Genomic DNA, 19410 nt, shown 5'->3' with positions numbered 1-19410 from the left:
CTCTCAAAGTAGACCTTCCAACTATTCACAGAAGAAGAACCCCAGACACTCCAGGAAGAGGAGATTGTCTTCCTTGACACCTATGTCTAGGCAGCACATTTTGATGTGAGCATCGAGAGCATACCAAAACCTCTCAAGAACCAATCCCTATTTTTGGCTGTTGCCTTGCACCTTTACACTGGGCTTGATCTGCAATAACTGACCCATGTGAGCTAAAAGTTGTTAACCATGTCTACCCCAACTATTTCCTGCCCCTCTTCAGGGGCCCTTCTCATGAGAGCCAACTAAAATAAGTGGCTTCAGTGCTCTGCATAGGAGCCATAGAGAAAGCATCTCTAGAGAATAGGGAAAGAAGTTTCAGCTCCCCAATATTTCTTTATCCTGAAGAGAAAAGGATGGGTCTTCATCCTATCCTATAGCTGAAATTAAACAAATATATACACAGTCTCAGGTTCAGGATGATAACACTAGATTTAATTATGCCATTTCTTCAGTCTCAAAATTAGTGTGTGGTTCTTGAATTGCAGGATGTGTACTTCCACATTTGCCATCCATTTGGCCCACAGAATGTACCTGTGATTTGCAGTGGGGCCCACTCAGTCAGTACAAGGCCTTACCGTTCCTCTCTCCAGAGCAGTCTTCACAAAATTCCTAGCCATAGTGGCAGCAGGTCTTTTGCAGGAATCTAGGTCTGTCTATACCTAGATGATTGGCTAATCAGAGGCAAATGCCATCAGGATGTCTCTACAGCCCTGAAGTACGTTCTCTAGCTATGAATCTAACTTCATCTTCTAATGAACTACAAGAAATTGTCTAATTTTGTCATAGATGATAGAATTCTCAGGAGGTCTGATCCACTGAAAATCAATCCTGGCATATCTCCCTGAAGATAGATTTCCATCTCTACAATTAATAATTACCAGTCTCAGATTAACTCCAGCAACCATGGTTTAGAGCTGTTCCTTAGTTTGCTCATTTATAAAATGGGGATGATGCTTGTCTATCTCTGAAGTGCTTCATGGCTGGAAAATTCTCTAGACATTTTTTTTATATCTGTCAGGTGACATGGCCTCAGCAGAGCCTGAGTCACTTGCTGGAAAACTTGAAAAATATCTTTACATAGCAACGTTAACTATTTCACTATGGATCGATGTTTCTGCTAAAAATCGATCCATAGAACTAATGTGCCAGTAATTTTTGGATATTTGGTTTGGGTGCAGTGGGAACCATTAGATGCTGAGATGTAGAATAAGAATTTAGTCCCCTTAAACTGCCTCTACAAAGGGTGGGAAAAAGATGACTTTCTTGGTGTACCTCCCTCCCCCATTCCTAACCCCACCCCACAGGTGTTAACAAAAGCCTCAGCAACCTGTGAGATATTAAAAATGAGAACCAACTACCATGCTTTCCTGATGCTAAAAGCCTCAAACAGTCCCTTATTCACCTGTTCAAACTACAAGATTTCCTCCAGTTTCAGGATAAAATCCATGGCTTTTAATTCAAAATTAAAAACGTTTGCTCTCATTTCACAGACTAACATAAAATAAGCTTGATTCTGACATACAGTAATTTTGAGATTGTCACTCCACATTTCAATGTGTGTTTTGTCTTGATTTCTAATACGACGAGTCTGCGTTTTCAACTTGTGAAAATTACATAACAGGTGACGTACGTAAGAACAACTTTTCTGATTTTCAGTATCATTTAAGGGCATTTTCACATTATCATTCATAAAGACACCAAAACAGGTTGTGGAATGGGAGTGTTGACTGTTACGATGGATTGTGTTAGGACTCTATACGTGGATATAATGCATTATGTAACCAAGGATTTTGTGTACGTATTTAAAATTTCATACTATATTTTTGTTCCAGAAGTGGATGTTAATCTGAACTTGGTAATCATTTGGCCACGTTCTTTTTTTTTTTTTTTTGCATGATTATTGACTGTTAGCCATTGAGAACTAAACAGTCATTTTCTAGTAGACTGGAACTTATCATAGGTGCAGGAGCTAGGGGTGTGGCAATATCCCCTGGCTTGAAGTGGTTTCCATCAGATATAATTTACAGTTTGGTTCAAAGGCTCTCTGCACTCCCACTATACAAATTGTTTGAGCAACCTTGGAACTTACTGACAGTTTCTCATACGAAGGAGGAGGGAAGTGAAAAGACTTCTGTGTCAATCTTCTGTTCCCTTGTGGATAGCTATCAGCTAGCTATTATCAGTTCAGGCATAGGCTTGTTCGAAATAGGTTTATACAGTAACAAGTAGCGTGTTTCCATAGCAGCTGTAGTCTAATGATTTTCCTCATTTGACTTTTTTTTTCCTCCTCATCAGTTTTGAAGGGCCGTATTAAACAACAAAAAGCATATTTAGGTCAAGAAAAGAAGCGTTTGCTAGTACGAACTCTGTGCTAAGCATTCTGGGAGAGTTCTTTCTTGCAGCAGATAAAGGTTCTTTGTGGCTAGCAGCAGAAACTGCAGCACTATCTTCGCAATTTCTTTTTATCTTGGATATGTTCTGAAGATCTTTGAAAAACAGGAATCAGAAGCTATTTTTTAACTGTATGGAATACTTTTTCAGCTGTATCCTACAGTAATAGCATATGGTGAAAGCATCCTATTTGAGAGAGTTTTACAGCTGAACTGTCATTTTATTTTTCCATCACCTTCCTATTTTATTTTATAAGGCTGGATTTTTGGCAGCCTCCTGTTTAACTAAACAAGGTTGCATTATAGAAGCTGGTGGCTTTTATTTTAGTGAGGTACTTGATCCTGGACCTGAAGATGATACAAAGGATAATTGTTCCTGTGGAGCAAAGGAAGACATTCTGCAAATGGAGCCAGGGTTGCTAGAAATGCAAATTCAACACATTTGGAATGGGTTGCACTACTAGTGTGGTTCTGTTTAAAGGCATTCGTACAGTTTTTGAAAGAAACTGTGCTTATATTTGCAAACATCAAGGAGAAAATAATGCCCTTGAATATACAGCACACAGTTTGACCAACGAGGATTCAGGACTACTGATTCATTCATCCCTGGTAAATACTGACTTGTTTAACATAGTTTTCAATTAGTGAGTGAAATTAAAAATCCGCATGATAATGTGTATGTAATATCTGTTGTATAAAATGAATTTAATATTGTAGACAATGCACTTACTGGAATGTGTCATGCATTGCACACGTGTGCATACAAGCCTAGATACAAAAGCTTAAATGTTTTGTAGATTTGTACTGATATAGCTTTGAAGAAGCTTTGACTCATGATAGAGGGTTTACATGTGCCCATAGTCTGCAATTTGCTGTTATTAGATCTTATAAGGTACTTATCTTACTTGAAATGACCAAGACAGGTTACTATAACATTTGGAAAAAAAAAGAAACCTTATGACTGTTGGTATGTTAAAAAACCCCAATGCAGGTTTAAATTTTTCATTTTCAAATGAACTTATTATGGGTGGGTTTTTTAGGAAGTACACTACTATAGTAAACTAAACTGGTGAAAGGTGTAGGAGAGTATGCTAGAAGAAAAATCTTTATGGGAGAGCTAATTGCTTTCTAAATGTCTTCTGTTTTTTTGAGGCTCTCTAGGTGTTGTCTGATAGTCCCACCTCAAAACCGGTTTCCTGTGTATCTTCTTCATGCTCCCCAGACTGGTGACGCACATATGCATCAGATGTATTGTGTCTGGACCGAAGGGGGTGGAAGTGGGCACCGGTTGCTGACCAATTCGCAAAGTGATTTTGGTAGATTTGTAAGGTTATTTTAAATGCTGTATGCACTGCTCATATTAGCTTCTCTGTTGCTGACAAGCTGCATAGAAGAGCTGGAGGGGTGTGTGTGTGTGTGTGTGTGTGTGTGTGTGTGTGTGTGTTGAGGGTAGATTTAAAGGGCTATTTATGAAAACAAGTTTGTGTTCGAGAATCTATAGTGTCTGTTTAGGTTGAGACTAGTTGCAGTTATAGAGAGCTTATGATTTCATCAGGGCATTATAGAAATTAATTCAACGGTATGCTTGATTTTTTTTTTAAAATTCTTAATTTTTTTAATACTCACCTTGGCCCTTTTTTTCTCCCTATGTTCTGACTATAATAAAAGACTTAATCTGATGCAGGGAATAGGGGCTTTCTGAGTATAGGAGTAGATGCCGAAAATTTTGACCATTCTCCTCAAATACATTTTCTAAATTGCTCAAGGTATCCTCTACCTTCAGTAGTTATGTTGTATATTTTGAAAGTGTGTGTGTGTCTGTGTGTCCGTGTAAGTAAGTAAAAGCTGACATAAAAAGAATGGCTTCCTTAAACAACCTCAATCAGATCCTCACTGTCGGCCATTTTTGAACCATTGGTCTCATTCCACAAGTAATTAAACACTATTAAAAAAAAATTATTTTTTGACTTGGAAAAAATCAGTTTGTCTTGCACTAAAATCAGTATTAACAGTACAAAATAAAATAAGCCATAAAAACAAAAATCCTTAAGCTGCAGTTAACTCAGATTAGTTATATAAATCCAAATATGTGAGAGTGCAGAGAAATAGGAAAAATTTAAGGCAGAGATGACATTTCATAACTTAAGCTAGAGTGAAAATTTGTTATATTGCATTTACATTGTCACTTATTCCTTTGCTTTATTTAGTAATTTTTTGTTCCAGCTGCTATTGTCCCAGGGTTCAGTTGATATTGGTTTAATTCAGCCTTACAAAATTGGCATATAAATGGATCAGATTAGGCACAAAATTTGCCTGCCTGTTGCAATTATGGTGATATTTATGTGACAGACATGGAGCTGCTCTAATTTTTGAATACTGTATATTGACCTAGTTATTGGGATATTAACTGTATGAATAGATTGGTTTAATTTAACAAGCAGAAAGGAAATAGTGGCACAAGTTAAATGACCCCATGGTAAACACTTCAGGTGTATAAAACAGTGGGAGAGCAATTGTCTTTGAGGTGTCTGGCTTGCAGGGCAACCTTAGGTAAAATGGTTCCCTAGACGAACTTATATTTTGGTGCCTCTGTCTTATGTGGGCATGGCGTCCTCTGCATTGCCCCTAACCTTTGCACTGTGCCCCCTGTGCCCCTAACCTCTGTACCCCCCTCCTGCGCCCCCATGGGGAAACTGACTTGGATGCATGGAGAAGCTGGCATTGCTGCTTGCTCCCACCCAGAACACTGCTCCTCCTCACACCCGTAGGAAGCTGTGAGGGGAGGAAGCGAGGAGCAACACCAGGGCTCCCTGCAGCCAAGTCACTTTCTCCACCTGTAAGGGGAGGGCAGGAGAGCAGCAGCTCCTGATGCTCACCTCACCGCACAGCCCAGGTGGGGAAAGTGACTTGGATGCAGGGAGCCCTGGCTTTGCTCCTTGCTCCCCCCTTCACTGGCCACTAGGGGGACATAGAGGAACGTTTGGGGGGGAGGGGTGGGGAGCAGTATCTGTGCATCACCGCCCTCTCCCCCCTTCCATCCCCCCCCCATGTTCCTGCATTGGAAGGAAGCAGGGAAAAATTTGGGCGGCCTCCAATGTGGTGCTCCCCTGCCAGCCAGGAGCAGTTCCTGACACTACACCAGCAGTGCTCGCCACTGTGCTGCCGCATGGCGCCACCCCCCGACCACAGCACCCTGGATGGTCGCCCATCCCGAAGGCTGGCCCTGTGCTGATCTCCTGCTAAGCTTTCTTTGTTGATTTGGTGCAGAAGGGTAAAAGCCCAGGAACTGAAAAGAACAAAGGACCTTTGTCTGGCTAAACAGGACACCCCTGAGCAGGGAGGTAGCTGTTAGGAGAGCTGTTCCGGAAAACCAGACTAACACACACCCACCCACCTGGGGGTCTGAAGAAGCTTAGCTAGTTTAGATCATCAGGTGATGCCAAACCTCAGGTATGAGAAATGCTTGTAGATTCTCTTGTTTTAAAATTCTCATCATTTTATGCTTTCTTCTAATTTTTGGTAAATAAACAAAATAATTGTGGTTTGTGGGTGTGGTTTTTTTTGGAAGGTTGTCTGGTCACTGTATATACCTCTGGTCACAGAAGGGAAGAACAGCAGGTGCTTAATCTAGTTGGACCTGCTTGTTAAGCAGCATGGTTGATATACAGAATACAATAGCCAAGTGTCTGGTTTAAAAGCAGGGAAAAATGAATAATTCTGCCCTAGGAGAGGTTCAGGCATGAAGCTTGACACCTGAGGAGTGCACTCAGACCAGGAAGGGGACAGAGGTGCAGCTCATTCTGCAACACAGATAATTTAGTTTAAAAAACTCATGCAAGAAGAAATAGTTAAATTTTAAATTCTAGGATCTCTCAGTCACACATTGAATGAAAATTTGTACCATTTTCTCTAAATGCAGATGACTTTTGGGAGAAGAATTTGACTTTCCACCCCTCAAGAATCATGTTTAAGAGCTGTGCTTGGAAGGGAGAGGCTACTGCAGGGGTGGGTAAACTACGGTTTGGGGGCCGCATCCTGCCCTCCAGATGTTTTAATCCAGCCCTTGACCTCCAGCCGGGGAGTGGGGTCGGGGGCTTGCCCCGCTCTTCACGGCTCCCAGAAGCAGTGGCATGTCGCCCCCTCCAGCTCCTAAACATAGGGCTCCTAAACGCTGCTCCTGCCCCCACAGCTCCCATTGGCCACGCCTGGCTGTGCCTCCGCATCGGAGCCAGAAGGGGGACATGCTGCTGCTTCTGGGAGGTGCTTGAGGTAAGTGCCACCTGGAGCCTGAACCCCTGACCCCCTCCTGCCCTCCAAACCCCTTGGTCCCAGCCCGGAGCACCCTCCTGCACCCCCAGCCTCACCCCAGAGCCCACAACCCCAGCCTGAGCCCTCACCCTCTCCTGCACCTTAACCCCCAATTTTGTGAGCATTCATGGCCCACCATACAATTTCCATACCTAGATGTGGCCCTCGGGCCAAAAAGTTTGCCCACCCCTGGGCTACTGGGTTCCTATCATGGAGGAGATAGGCAGGACTACAAGGGATTAGCAAGGCATCACTTTACAGTATCATCTTTTCCCTTTTGCTCGCCTTGCAGCAGAACAGATGGGTGGATGATGTTTTTTCAAGAGTAAGTTGTCTGCTAGGATTTGTGTTTGAAATGCAAACCATCCCATTTTCTTTGTTTAGGAGACTGGGTAGTCTATAGTATTTTTGAGATAGCAACCCATTAATTTCTAGAGTAAATAATTGAAATAAAACTTTCTGCAAAGAACCCTGGTCTGGAATTTAAACAGTTTCTTCTTGGCTCTGGCTTAGGTAGCTCTGTAATTTAGCTGTTGATAGACAACTGCCACCAAGCATTGCTCCCTCCCGCAGCAGTTTTTCTTTCCCTTCCTTGTCTCTAGTTATTTCAAGGCAGATCAGGTACTTCTAACTGAGATATAGTTTTGTCACAGTGACAACAGTGGATTCCAGGAGGTCCCTCCCCAGTGCAAGAACAAGCACTAAGGGCTTTGATTCCCTTGTATGAACAGTATTTAAAAATTTCCATTAATGGATAGTCTTTAGGAAGTGGTTATTGGGAGAAATCTGTTTGCATAGTTGGATATCAGTGAAATGGCGAGGGAGTAACTAAAAGTCTTGGACCAGGTGCACTCTGCAGGAGTCTCTTTTCTACTATCTATGGTGCTGAAGAAGTCAGGAGGTCTCCACCTAGTATTAAATCAGAAATGGCTCTGCTCTTCCATTGCCTAAAAAAAAATTAAGGTAATCTGGAGATAGGATGGAAATTTAGTAGATTTAGTGTGTCTCTGCACGTTGCCATCAACCTTTATATCAATATACTTGTCCTTCCCTTTGGGCCAAGAGTATTTTCAGCACACCACTTTCCCCTGGGGTCTTGTCTCCAGGCTCAGGATCTGCAGGAAGAACTCAGTAGGGCCTCATGCCCAAATGGATACAAATAATTTAGCCCAGGGGTTTTTAAATTTAACCCCAGAAAATATTAAAGATCACAGTGTTGATTTTCATCATATTGGGTCTTCCTGCCTTTTTCCATATGCTGTTCATTCAGTGAAAAGATCATTTACTAAATATTAAGCACTAATTTTAATTTTAGTTCATATTAAGCTTTACAGAAACAAGCCATTTTTTATATTTTCAAGAACCCAAAGAGGAAGTATTAAATAATTTTACTCAATTCTTTGCCTTCAGAATTCTTCTTATGTATCCATTGCCCACATATCTTTCATTTCATCTCACCTGTCTCCACTTTTCGGTCTTTGTTTTGCTTAACCCTGTTACTCCCTTTGTCTCCCTCCACTCTTTGATTTATTTCTGTTTCCATGCTGTCATCTATACTTGGAAAGTCTTAGACTATATTCCAGAATTCCTCCTTAATAGCCAATTATTTCTTGAAGTTCTTCTGTATTGGTGTTGTTACTAACTATGGGCTTGTCTATGCGGTTTTCTTTCCCTCAAATCCCATCCAAGTATAGAAAAACCTTGAGTCTCAATGCCTTTCTGTACCTGGGCTGCTGTTCCTTGAAAACAAAATGATCTCTCTTTTTTATTTGATATTTCTGATTTAAATTCCACTGTTTTTATTGTGACAATGCCAGATTCTCTAGGCAAGGAAAATTCTTCAAAAACTGTATTTTATTACGGTAATGCATAGGGCCATCTGATATGGCGTCATTGTGTTAGGGAATAAAACTGTCCCTGCCTAAAGACTTTACTATCTAAATAGATAAAACAGACAAATAGTAGGGGAAAGGGATAGAATAGAAGCAGAGTGAACAATGCGATGGCAGCAAATCTCGTATTCTATTTTTCTTTGTTTCATTTAAATTAGAGCCGTCAAGCAATTAAAAAAATCGTGATTAATCACACTGTTCAACAGTAATGGAATAACATTTATTTAAATAGTTTTGGATGCTTTCTATATTTTCAAATATATTGATTTCAATTACAACACAGAATACAAAGTGTACAATGCTCACTTTATTTTTGATTACAAGTATTTTCAGTGTGTAAAACCAAAAAAAAATAGTATTTTTAAATTCACCTAATACAAGTACTGTAGTGCGATCTATTTATCATGAAAGTTGGACTTACAGATGTAGAATTATGTACAAAAAAAGCATTCAAAAATAAGTATAAAATTTTAGAGCCTGCAAGTCCACTCAGTCCTACTTCTTATTCAGCCAATCGCTCAGAAAAACAAGCTTGTTTACATTTGCAGGAGATAATGCTTCCAGCTGCTTGTTTACACGGTCACCTGAAAGTGAGAACAGGTGTTCTCATGGCACTGTTGTAGCCGGCGTCACAAGGTATTTACATGTCAGATGCACTAAAGATTCAAATGTCCCTTCATGCTTCAACTAACATTCCAGGGGACATGCATCCATGCTGATGATGGGTTCTGCTTGATAACAATCCAAAGCAGTGCGGACCAATGCATGTTCATTTTCATTATGTGAGTCAGATGCCACCAGAAGAAGGTTGATTTTCTTTTTTGGTGGTTCGGGTTCCGCATCAAAGTGTTGCTCTTTTAAGACTTTTGAAAGCATGCTCCACACCTCATCCCTCTCAGATTTTGGAAGGCACTTCAGATTCTTAAACCTTGGGTTAAGTGCTGTAGCTATCGTTAGAAATCTCGACATTGGTACCTTCTTTGTATTTTGTGAAATCGGCAGTGAAAGTGTTCTTAAAATGAACAACATGTGCTGGGTCATCATCCGAGACTGCTATAACATGAAATATATGGCAGAATGCGGGTAAAACAGAGCAGGGGATATACAGTTCTCCCCGAAGGAGTTCAGTCACAAATTTAATTAAACACATTTTTTTTTTAACGAGTGTCATCAGCATGGAAGCATGTCCTCTGGAATGGTGGCTGAAGGAGGAGGGGGCATACGCGTGTTTAGCATATATGGCACTTAAATACCTTGCAGTTCCCACTACAAAAGTGCCATGCAAATGCCTGTTCTCACTTTCAGGTGACATTGTAAATAAGAGGGCAGCATTATCTCCTGTAAATGTAAACAAGCTTGTTTGTCTTAGCAGTTGGAAGAACAAAAAGTAGGACTGAGTGGACTCGTGGGCTCTGATGTTTTACCTTGTTTTGTTTTTGAGTGCAGGTATGTAACAAAAATACTATATATTTTTAAATTGCACTTTCACGACAGATTGCACTACAGTACTTGTATGAGGTGAATTGAAAAATACCATTTTCTTATCATTTTTACAGTGCAAATATTTGTAATAAAAAATAATGTACACTGATTTCAATTACAACATAGAATACAATATATATGAAAATGTAGAAAAACATCCAAAATATTTAAATTTCAATTGGTAATTCTACTGTTTAACAGTGTGATTAAAACTGCTATTAATCACAATTAATTTTTTTGAGTTAATTGTGTGAGTTAACTGCGATTAATCGACAGCTGTAATTTAAATCCTTTTAGTGGGGTTATATTAGGAGAGGATTAGGTAAATGGAAAGATAAAGGAGGGTGGGAGGTGGAGAAGAGTGGGCAGGTTATGTTGGAGCAAACAGCCAATCAGCACTGGAAAAAAAATATTCAGAATGAAAACTGCAGGAAGCAATGTGACACCTGTAATTTTCAGTATGCTTGAACTGCTTTCTGTGCTGCTATGCTAGTTTCAATCTTTTTCAGTTCTGTTCAATACTTAATCTTTAAAATTGCAGCTTAGTAATGAAAGCACTGAGATCAGTTGTCAGATTTTAAAGATCTTTAATGTAGCTTGTATACTATGACTTGGTCCTCTAAAGGACTTGGTTAATCAGTATTCAAGAATCTTTCAATTAGTTTAGTCTGCAGTGGAAAAATATTTTTAATATGAAAACTGTTACTTAATTTTTGAATGCGGGATTTCCTAGACGTGAGAGGGAACATGGGCCATGTCATTGCATGGATTCTGAAAGGCTGCATGCCTAGGCCCTGAATGTGGTGACTTAGATAATCCTAATTTTTCAAAAGCAGGATCAGGTGTCTACTAAAAACAATCAAAAAAATTTGCCAACCTAATTCTTACACAAAGTAAAATTCTCAACTAATTCCAAATGCATTAATATAACCTGTTAACTCAACAGTATTATAAGCTTTAGATATTGGTGAATGTCATCTTCTGCATAGTCTAGTGACAGAAATACTTGTGAGTCCCTTGCAAATCTGAATACACTGGGATGTCAGAAGGACTAAGGGCTTGTCTACATGGGGGAAATTGATTGGCTTATTCCACTATAGCTATGCCAATCGGCTGTAGCTATTCTGGAATGACTTCCTGTGTGGACACTTTCTTCTTGAATAATATTACAATTTTTAATTCGAGAATAGTGTCTACTTAAGTTTCCTGTAAGCTGCGCGGCTGCGCAGCAGCCTTGTTAGCACTGTGCAGGAGCTCAGGGAACCTGCCCGGGGAATGGCCGAGGGAGGGGCACCCCTACCCTGGCCCAAACCTGGCCAGGGCTGCCCGGACCCAGCCGCAGCCGGGGCACCCTTACCCAGGCCCAGCTAGGCCTGAACTTGCCAGGGGAGAGGCATCTATCCTCCGGCCCTAGCCCTGGAGCTTCCGCAGCAAGGAGGGGCGCCTTTCCAGCACTCACCCAGGCAAGACCACACCCAGCTGCAGACACAGACTGCAGACACAGACTGCAGTCAGATCTGTGTAAGAGGATTCACCCAGCATTCACATGCACAGCCACTGTGGAGAGAGAAACCCCAGATAATATTGTCTTGCACTGTATAGAAAGATCTGCACTGTGCCAGCTCATAAAAATTCGCCCTCTCCCTCAATGTGGAGACAGAGAGATGCACAACTTCTTCCCCCCACCCACCATATGAATTGCACAAGCTGGGTTATATTATAGACAAGAAATAAGTTTATTAACTATAAAAGATAGGTTTGAAGTGATTATAAGGGATAGCAAACAGAACAAAGCAGATTACCAAACAAATAAAACAGTACATGCATACTAAGCTTAAGATCTTTGAGACTAGTTTCAAGAAGTAATTTCTCACCCTAAATGTTGTTTCAGGCAAGTTGCCGAGTTTCTGTAGCTAAGAGTTCCAGTTATTTCTCTTTACGGACTAGATTCCTGTCTTAGTCTGGACTCAGCCCTTGCCTTTCCCACCTCTCAGTTTCTTTGTCTCTTCAGGTACTTTCAGCAGTCTGTCTTTCTTGGGCAGGAAAGCAACAGAGAAGAGTCCTGTTTGCCTTACTCCCCAGCCTTAAAAAAAGATGTACATAAGGCAGGAATCTTTCGTTTTCCCCGTCTTGACCTCCCCCTCGGTTTAGTGGAAAATTACTAGAAGTCCAAGATAGTATTTAGTACCAGGCGACAGGACCACCTGACCAAGTAGTGTCACAGCTACGTTCCAGGACGCCTCTCAGGAAGGAGAGAGGTTAGTATCTTCAAAGTCTTATTGCTTCCTCCTGATGGCCCATCAATGCAGCTAGCCTGTTGTCTGGTGGGTGTCTCCCAAATATACACACAGTTGTAATCGTTACATGGTCAGTAACCTTTCCAATGACTACCTTTTGAAGACCCATCTTGCGTAAAATACATCTGTTACGCCATATCCATATCATAAGCATATTTCCATAAAGAATATGGGGTGTAACGTCACAATGTATAATGAGGATTCCAGTGTGCATCACTCTGCACTTATAAGCATTGAATTTTATCTGCCGTTTTATCGCCCAGTCACTCACTTTTATGAGATCTCTCTGTAATTCCTTTGGACTTAACTATCTTGAATGATAGTGTATCATCTGCAAACTTTGCCATTTCATTGTTTCATCCCCTTTTCTAAATAATAAATATGTGGAACAGGACAGGTCTCAGTATGGATCCTTGGGGAACTCTGCTGTCCACCTCTTCATTGTAAAAACTGACTATTTATCCTACTCTTCATTTCCTATCTTTCAACTGATTACTGATTCACGAAAGGACCTTCCCTCTTATCCTGTGGCTACTTAGATTGCTTTAAGAGCCTTTGGTGAGGGACCGTGTGAAATGCTTTCTGAAAATCCAAGTACACTGTGTCAACTGGATCACCCTTATCCATGTGCTTGCTGATTTCCTTAAATAATTCTAATAGGTTGGTGCAGCATGACTTCCCTTTACAAAAGCCGGTTTGACACGTCTCCAACAAATCGTGTTTATATGTGTCTGATAACTCTGTTCTTTCTATAGTTTCTTCCAGTTTGGTCGGTACTGAAGTTAGGCTCTCTGGCCTGTAACTGCCATGATCTCCTCTGGATACCTTTTTTAAAATTAGCATTATGTTAGCTGCCTTCCAGTCATCTGGTTCAGAGACTGATTTCAGTGATGGGTTACATGCTACTGTTACAGAGTAGCAGCCGTGTTAGTCTGTATCCGCAAAAAGAAAAGGAGTACTTGTGGCACCTTAGCGACTAACCAGTTTATTTGAGCGTAAGTTTTCATGAGCTACAACTCACTTCATCGATGAAGTGAGCTGTAGCTCACGAAAATTTACGCTCAGATAAATTTGTTAGTCTCTAAGGTGCCACAAGTACTCCTTTTCTTTATGCTACTGTTAGTAGTTCTGCAGTTTCACATTTGAGTTCCTTCATAACTCTTGGGTGAATACCATTGGGACCTTGACACTTAATACCATTTAGTTTATCAATTTGTTCTAAAACTTCTATTGACACATCAATTTGGGACACTACTTCAGTTTTGTTGCCTAGAAAAAATAGCTGTGATGTGGAGTGTCTCCCCACATCCTCTGCAGTGAAGACTGATGCAAAAGAATTCATTTAGCTCCTCTGCAATGGCCAGGCCTTCCTTGAGTGCTCTTTTAATACTTTTGTCATCTAGTGGCTCCCAGTGCCTGTTTGGCAGACTTCCTGCTTCTGATGTACTTGAAAACTATTTTACTGTTGGTTCTTGCATATTTAGCAAGTTACTTCAAATTCTTCGTTGACCTGCTTAATTATACTTTTAAATTTTACTTGCCAGAGTTTGTGCTCCTTCCTATTTTTTTTATTAGCATTGACATCCAAATTTTATTGATGCAGAATAGAAAGAAAAACGAAGACACTTGATCATCCTCTTTGTCAGGAAGCCAGACGTCTTTACACCTACCAGTGTCCAGCAGTGACATTGAAGACATCTTAAATAGGCATGCTGTGACCAGTAATGAATGGTCATTGAAATGGTCTGTCGCAGAGCTAATATTGTGTCATTGGGGGACTGCTGTGATAGATTACACCAAATGCATGTTCTGCTTAACAGGAGGTGTGAGTCCGGGCTCATTACCAGATGCTTCTTTCCTTTGGTGTTCTCAGATGTCATTGATCCCCAGAATAGTATGCAAGATCAAACAGGATAGAACTGTGGTCATCCTGATAGCTTCTTACTGGCCATGACAGCTTTGGCTACCAGGCCTGCTAACGAGGTCCATACAGTCTCCTCTACACCTCCCGGTCTGCTGAGTCATCCCATAATATTCTAGAACCAAAATCCGATGTTATGCCTTATGGCTTGGATGTTAGCTGATTGAGTGCTATCAATAGACTGTGCCCTATTAGATTCAGAAAATTGTTATCCACAGCAAGACATCTTCCACCAGGAAGACTTTCTTCTCCAAATGGAATTTTTTTTTTACATAGCAGCAGCAGGGTGGATTTGATTTAAATCACTAGTCAGGAAGACTAGATTTAATCATGGATTTCTACATAAAAGTGCATTCTTGTTGGTTGTTATAACCTTCATACATATTCTTCACAACTCAGAGATAGATATAGGTTTCATTTTTAGAAGGTACACACTATACATTTTTAAACGGGGATTTATTTTGAAAACTTTTCAGATTATTTTTACAGCTATATCAGAAAATGAATGATTGGTTATTTCATTTACCAAAGGTAACTGAAACAGATATTTATGAAGTCATTGGGAGGTGATCTCCAATTCAACAGGTTAATCAGTAATATTTGGAGGCTTTTCTTGCCATGCTGTATTAGGAAGAGAACATCACCAGACAGACATTTAAATTGTTTTATTTAACTAAAACAACAACGTTATGTATTCTGGATTTTTTTTCAACAGCAAACCTATAATATTTTAACAAAACAAGCATACATCCCTCGTTTCTCACATTTGTCTCTAGACTTCTTCTCCTTGTCCAGATCTATTTCGTCCCCAACAATCTTCTATTCATTGAACTTTTTGAAACTTTGCACTTTTAGAGAGGTAAGGGATTGACTCTGTGTACACAAATTTGCAGAGGGACAATAGAGTTGAGGTCTGTTATTTCTCACCTCTATTTATTTTATTTTATTTTAAAAACATTTTTTGCTGTTAACAAGCATGTTACCTCTGGAAACACAAATCCACAGTCTGAGAACTGCAAAACTAAGCATCTCTGATGGTATCTTCTAGACTGAGCACTGAGTCCCATTGGATAGATAGAAAGATTAACCTAAATAATCTATACAGAAGTCTGTGGAACCTCACAAGATTGGGTCCCTAATCCATGAACTATTGGAACTCATTTACAAAACTTTTCTTCAACATTACATGAATCTATTGTCTCATACCATAGAATTAGAATTTATAATCCCTATTCCATGATGAGATATCTTTGAGCTATAATGTATCTTAATTAAAACTCTGTTTAGATCGGATTTTTTTGATAAAATGTTTTTTGAGGAAAAAAAAACTATTCCTTCCCACCTCCCCTCACCCCAAATCATTGATATTTATCCACCCTGATCAGTAGGCCAAAACAATAGATCCAGTAGAGGCACTGATACTGAAGATTCTTGACAACGTGCTGAACTGGCCTTTACTCTTAAGACCACCTGGCAGCAATATTGGCATGTCATTGCCTGGTATAGTCACACTCAATCTTCTCACATCCATTAGTATCAAAATTCCTTACAGGCCTCTTTCATACTTACCCTTTGGTTACAGACCTGACTCCCTTGTGGGATCTCAACTTTGTCCTCTTGCATCTCAGTCTTCTCTGAACCACGAACCAAATGCTAAGTACATCACCTTATCGTCAAGATGGTCTTTTTGGTGGCCATCACTTCAGCTTGGAGTCACTGAGCTTTAAGCTCTCACTGAAGGATGCATGAGGCAGTCCAGCCATAGGGACAAGGTGGTTTTAAGATTACACCTAAGTTCCACCTGAAAGTCCATTGAGACTTTCACTTGAGCCAATTGATAACTTTGCCAGTTTTCTTCCTTAGCTTCACTTTATGTTTGGAATGAGGAAACTGCACACGCTGCATGTCTCCAGTGCTGTGCTACATTACCTTAATAGGGCCAAGGCTTTTTAATTGTCTCCTCGCTTCTTTATGGCTGTTACTGGCACACCTGCTATCATCTAGCTGGCAAGCCTCTTCCTCCAAACATTGACATACTCCACCAGGGTAAAGGCTGCATCTACTGCCTGCCACAGGAACATTCCAATCTCAGATGTGTAAGGCTGTGGAGCGACTCCACTGATTTCCGTTAAACATTCTGACTTTGACCTGGCAGCCAGGAGAGAGTGAGTTTGGGAGGGCAATGCTACACTTGTTTGATATGGCTGGAACTCCTGACTCCTACCACCCAGGTAGCATGTTGTTTTGCTGGTGACCTACAGTGGCATAATCAGAGAATGTTACTTACCCTGATGTGACTGTGGTTCTTGTAGATGTTGTAGTCGGTGTAGACTCTCCCTACATCCCTACTTTTTGGAGTCCTCCGCTAACATGGGCTTTGAATTGCAGGGGAACTGAAGGAGGGTCATGGCCATCCTACTCTTTATGCCATCATATGGGAGCATGAGGAGGCACAAGGTGTGTGTGTGGGGGGGGACTCTTCAGAGACTAGTGTGCAAAGAAAGTCCGGTCTTGCACGCATATGCACTTATGACATCTCAAAGTCCAGTCCCCTCATGGCAGGACTATTTATTATCTAGACAATCCCGAAAAGGTATTTGTCTAACCTGCTCTTAAAAATCTCGTGTTGTTCTTTCTAATTCATTGTAACAGGTTTCAGAGTAGCAGCCGTGTTAGTCTGTATTCGCAAAAAGAAAAGGAGTACTTGTGACACCTTAGAGACTAACCAATTTATTTAATTTGTTAGTCTCTAAAATGCCACAAGTACTTCTTTTCTTTTTAATTCATTGTTTATTCTAATACATCTCAATAAAGAAAAAATAATGGATGTAATTATAGCCATGGAAGTTGGTGATATTAACACTGGCTGTGTAATAATAGTTAGTGACCTTTTTCACCGTGACCCAGATCATGGGGCTGGGTCTAGGAAGAAGTTTAGTTATCAGCATTCCTGTGCCTCATGATGGTCCTTACTCCAATAATACTGTCATTCTTCTGCTCTTCAAAGTTGCCCATCCTTCCTCAAAGTCCCCATATGAGTTTCTCATGTTATCTACATCCCTCCTAGTCCCCATCCTCCATGGTGTGCTGTTATTCATCAAGGAATCAGATGTGGGTGGGCATGCATGGTGAGCAAGTCTTTTGGGAGTGGAAAGGAGACATCCATGTGAAGGGTTGAGAATAGGAGAATACTTGTCTGTTGGGTAGAGAGCCTGGGTGCATGAGGAATTTAGTTTAGTCAGGAGAGCCCAGTGTCTCCTTGCCAAGGTATTGGTGTTTTGTGCACCAGGGGAGCCAGAGTATCTGCTCCAAGTAAGTGGTGTGGAAAGTGCTCCCAGGACACGAAGTGCATTAAGTACTCCTTATTGCACTAGGCAGCAGTGCTATGGGGAGCCCTTCAACCGCCAGTGCTTATTGTGATGTGTTTGTAAAGATGAAGAGACTGAGTTTTGGGATATTTTGTTAGGATAGTAGGATATGTGAGCTGAGGTTGGTGTGGGGTGAATCTTCGCTTAACTGGCAATTGCCTGAATTTTTAGCAAGGGTGTTCTAGGAAATACATATGAGTAACCTTAAGTTGTAAGGTAAAAGTTATTTTGTTTGGGGATATGTTTTAAGGCTTCTAAATCAAGTGATTTCATAATTCCTTTCCTGGCTTTGATATAGCATAGTAGTTAATTTTCTGCTGTTTTAATATGCTTATTGTTACTCCATTTAGCCTTTGATTAAACTACCCAGTAAGAGAGTATGATAACTCAATTTAGATGGGATTTTTTTTTAAGGATTTAAGTGATTCTAGGAGCACAGGCCTCATTGAATGTTACTAAATTGCATAGGCATGTTTTGAAATCCCACCCTTCACTTTAAGCTCAGTAAATCAAATGTACTTTGTTGGCATCTCGCTTTTTAAAATTTAACTTTGGGTCTACAAACAACTTGATTGATATAGCTATGTTTGGCAGGTAGTTATTGCACATTTTAGCTGATCTTTTTCTTTTGCTAAAAAAAAATCTCATTGATTAAAGTTTTTGTCCCAACCTGACTAGTCAGAGAAACTGGGAAGAGTGGTGGGAGACTATACAGATTGGAAATATGTTTTTTAGCTGCTAAGCTATGATTTATGTTAATTGGTCAAAGGGGGTTTCCTGACATAATCTGTTCATGTCATATTTTTAAAATGTCAATGTTTTAATCAAGGGAGAAGCATTCATTTTTATGGAAACTGTGTATAAACTGAAAATGGAGAAGATGATAAACTAAAAAACTTGAAAAAAATCATAAAACTAATACTATACAGCTATAGTTCAGTACCATACATTTTTTCATAAATACTTCTGTATTTTTAAAACTATCATGCTTATATTTTTTCCTCCACTCTTTTGGGGAACAGAAGAGGGACTCTTTATTTGAATGCCACTGAGTTAATTTTAATTCAATGTAAAAGAAGCTGCTGAGCAGCAGAAAACGCCATTTGGGTTTTAAATGAAGGATTTTGGCCATGACTGACCTAAGTAGACACATCAGTAAGAGTTAAAAAAAAAAAAAAAAAAAATTACACTGTAAATAGTGTTAACTTTTTAACTCTGAAGTTTTTATTGTTCATATTAATGTTTACAAATTCATTATGCCTAGTAAACTGGTGACCTTAAAATTCTGATTACGTCTTATGTATATAAAAATCGCAGTCAATCTCGATGAAACAGATTCCTGTTTGGCAGCTGCATCCTCAAATAAGGGTATAATTTAGTTTAAACTGCTCTGTACTTCCGTACTGTGAAAACAAAAGGAGGCAGTGTAAAATAGAAGCAAAGGTGCAGCTAAACATTCTTGAACTATTGTCTGCTTTTATTTACACAGGAAAATAATCTGTTTTTGTAAATTTAAATAAAATTGCTATGGTTTCCTTCCTAACTTTTAACACAGCTGTGAAGAAGGTTGTTTACCAGGCACTACTTTTGTTCTTCAATCAGTTCAGTGGTCAAGTTGTAAAGAAATATTTTTAAAATTTAACACATGGAGTTGTAAGGTCATTTGTTGGAGAGAAGGCTAACACATAATAGAAAAATATAATTACATTT

General features: G+C 39.9%; 1 protein-coding gene across 14 annotated transcripts in view; it reads left to right on the top strand.

Annotated features, from left to right (window-relative positions):
* DOCK9 (dedicator of cytokinesis 9) overlaps positions 1 to 19410 on the top strand; it is a 322440-nt gene that overhangs the window by 35809 nt on the left and 267221 nt on the right. For 4 of the 14 annotated variants that reach the window (XM_037896317.2, XM_037896277.2, XM_037896239.2 and 1 more), the window contains exon 1: positions 1748 to 3041. The exons of 4 other annotated variants lie outside the window; for them this stretch is intronic. In XM_037896317.2, coding sequence (XP_037752245.1) covers positions 2880 to 3041 — 162 coding nt within the window. In that variant the 5' untranslated portion in view covers positions 1748 to 2879. Of the gene's footprint in view, positions 1 to 1679; positions 3042 to 19410 lie in introns of those variants that run through there. 6 more of the 14 variants (XM_027828540.3, XM_027828539.3, XM_037896286.2 and 3 more) reach the window with 5 other exon arrangements.

The sequence above is a fragment of the Chelonia mydas genome, chromosome 1, assembly GCF_015237465.2.
Source record: "Chelonia mydas isolate rCheMyd1 chromosome 1, rCheMyd1.pri.v2, whole genome shotgun sequence".
Classification (NCBI taxonomy): Eukaryota; Metazoa; Chordata; order Testudines; family Cheloniidae; genus Chelonia; species Chelonia mydas.
Note: the sequence above shows the minus strand (reverse complement) of the source record. Positions and strands in the feature narration are given on the sequence as shown.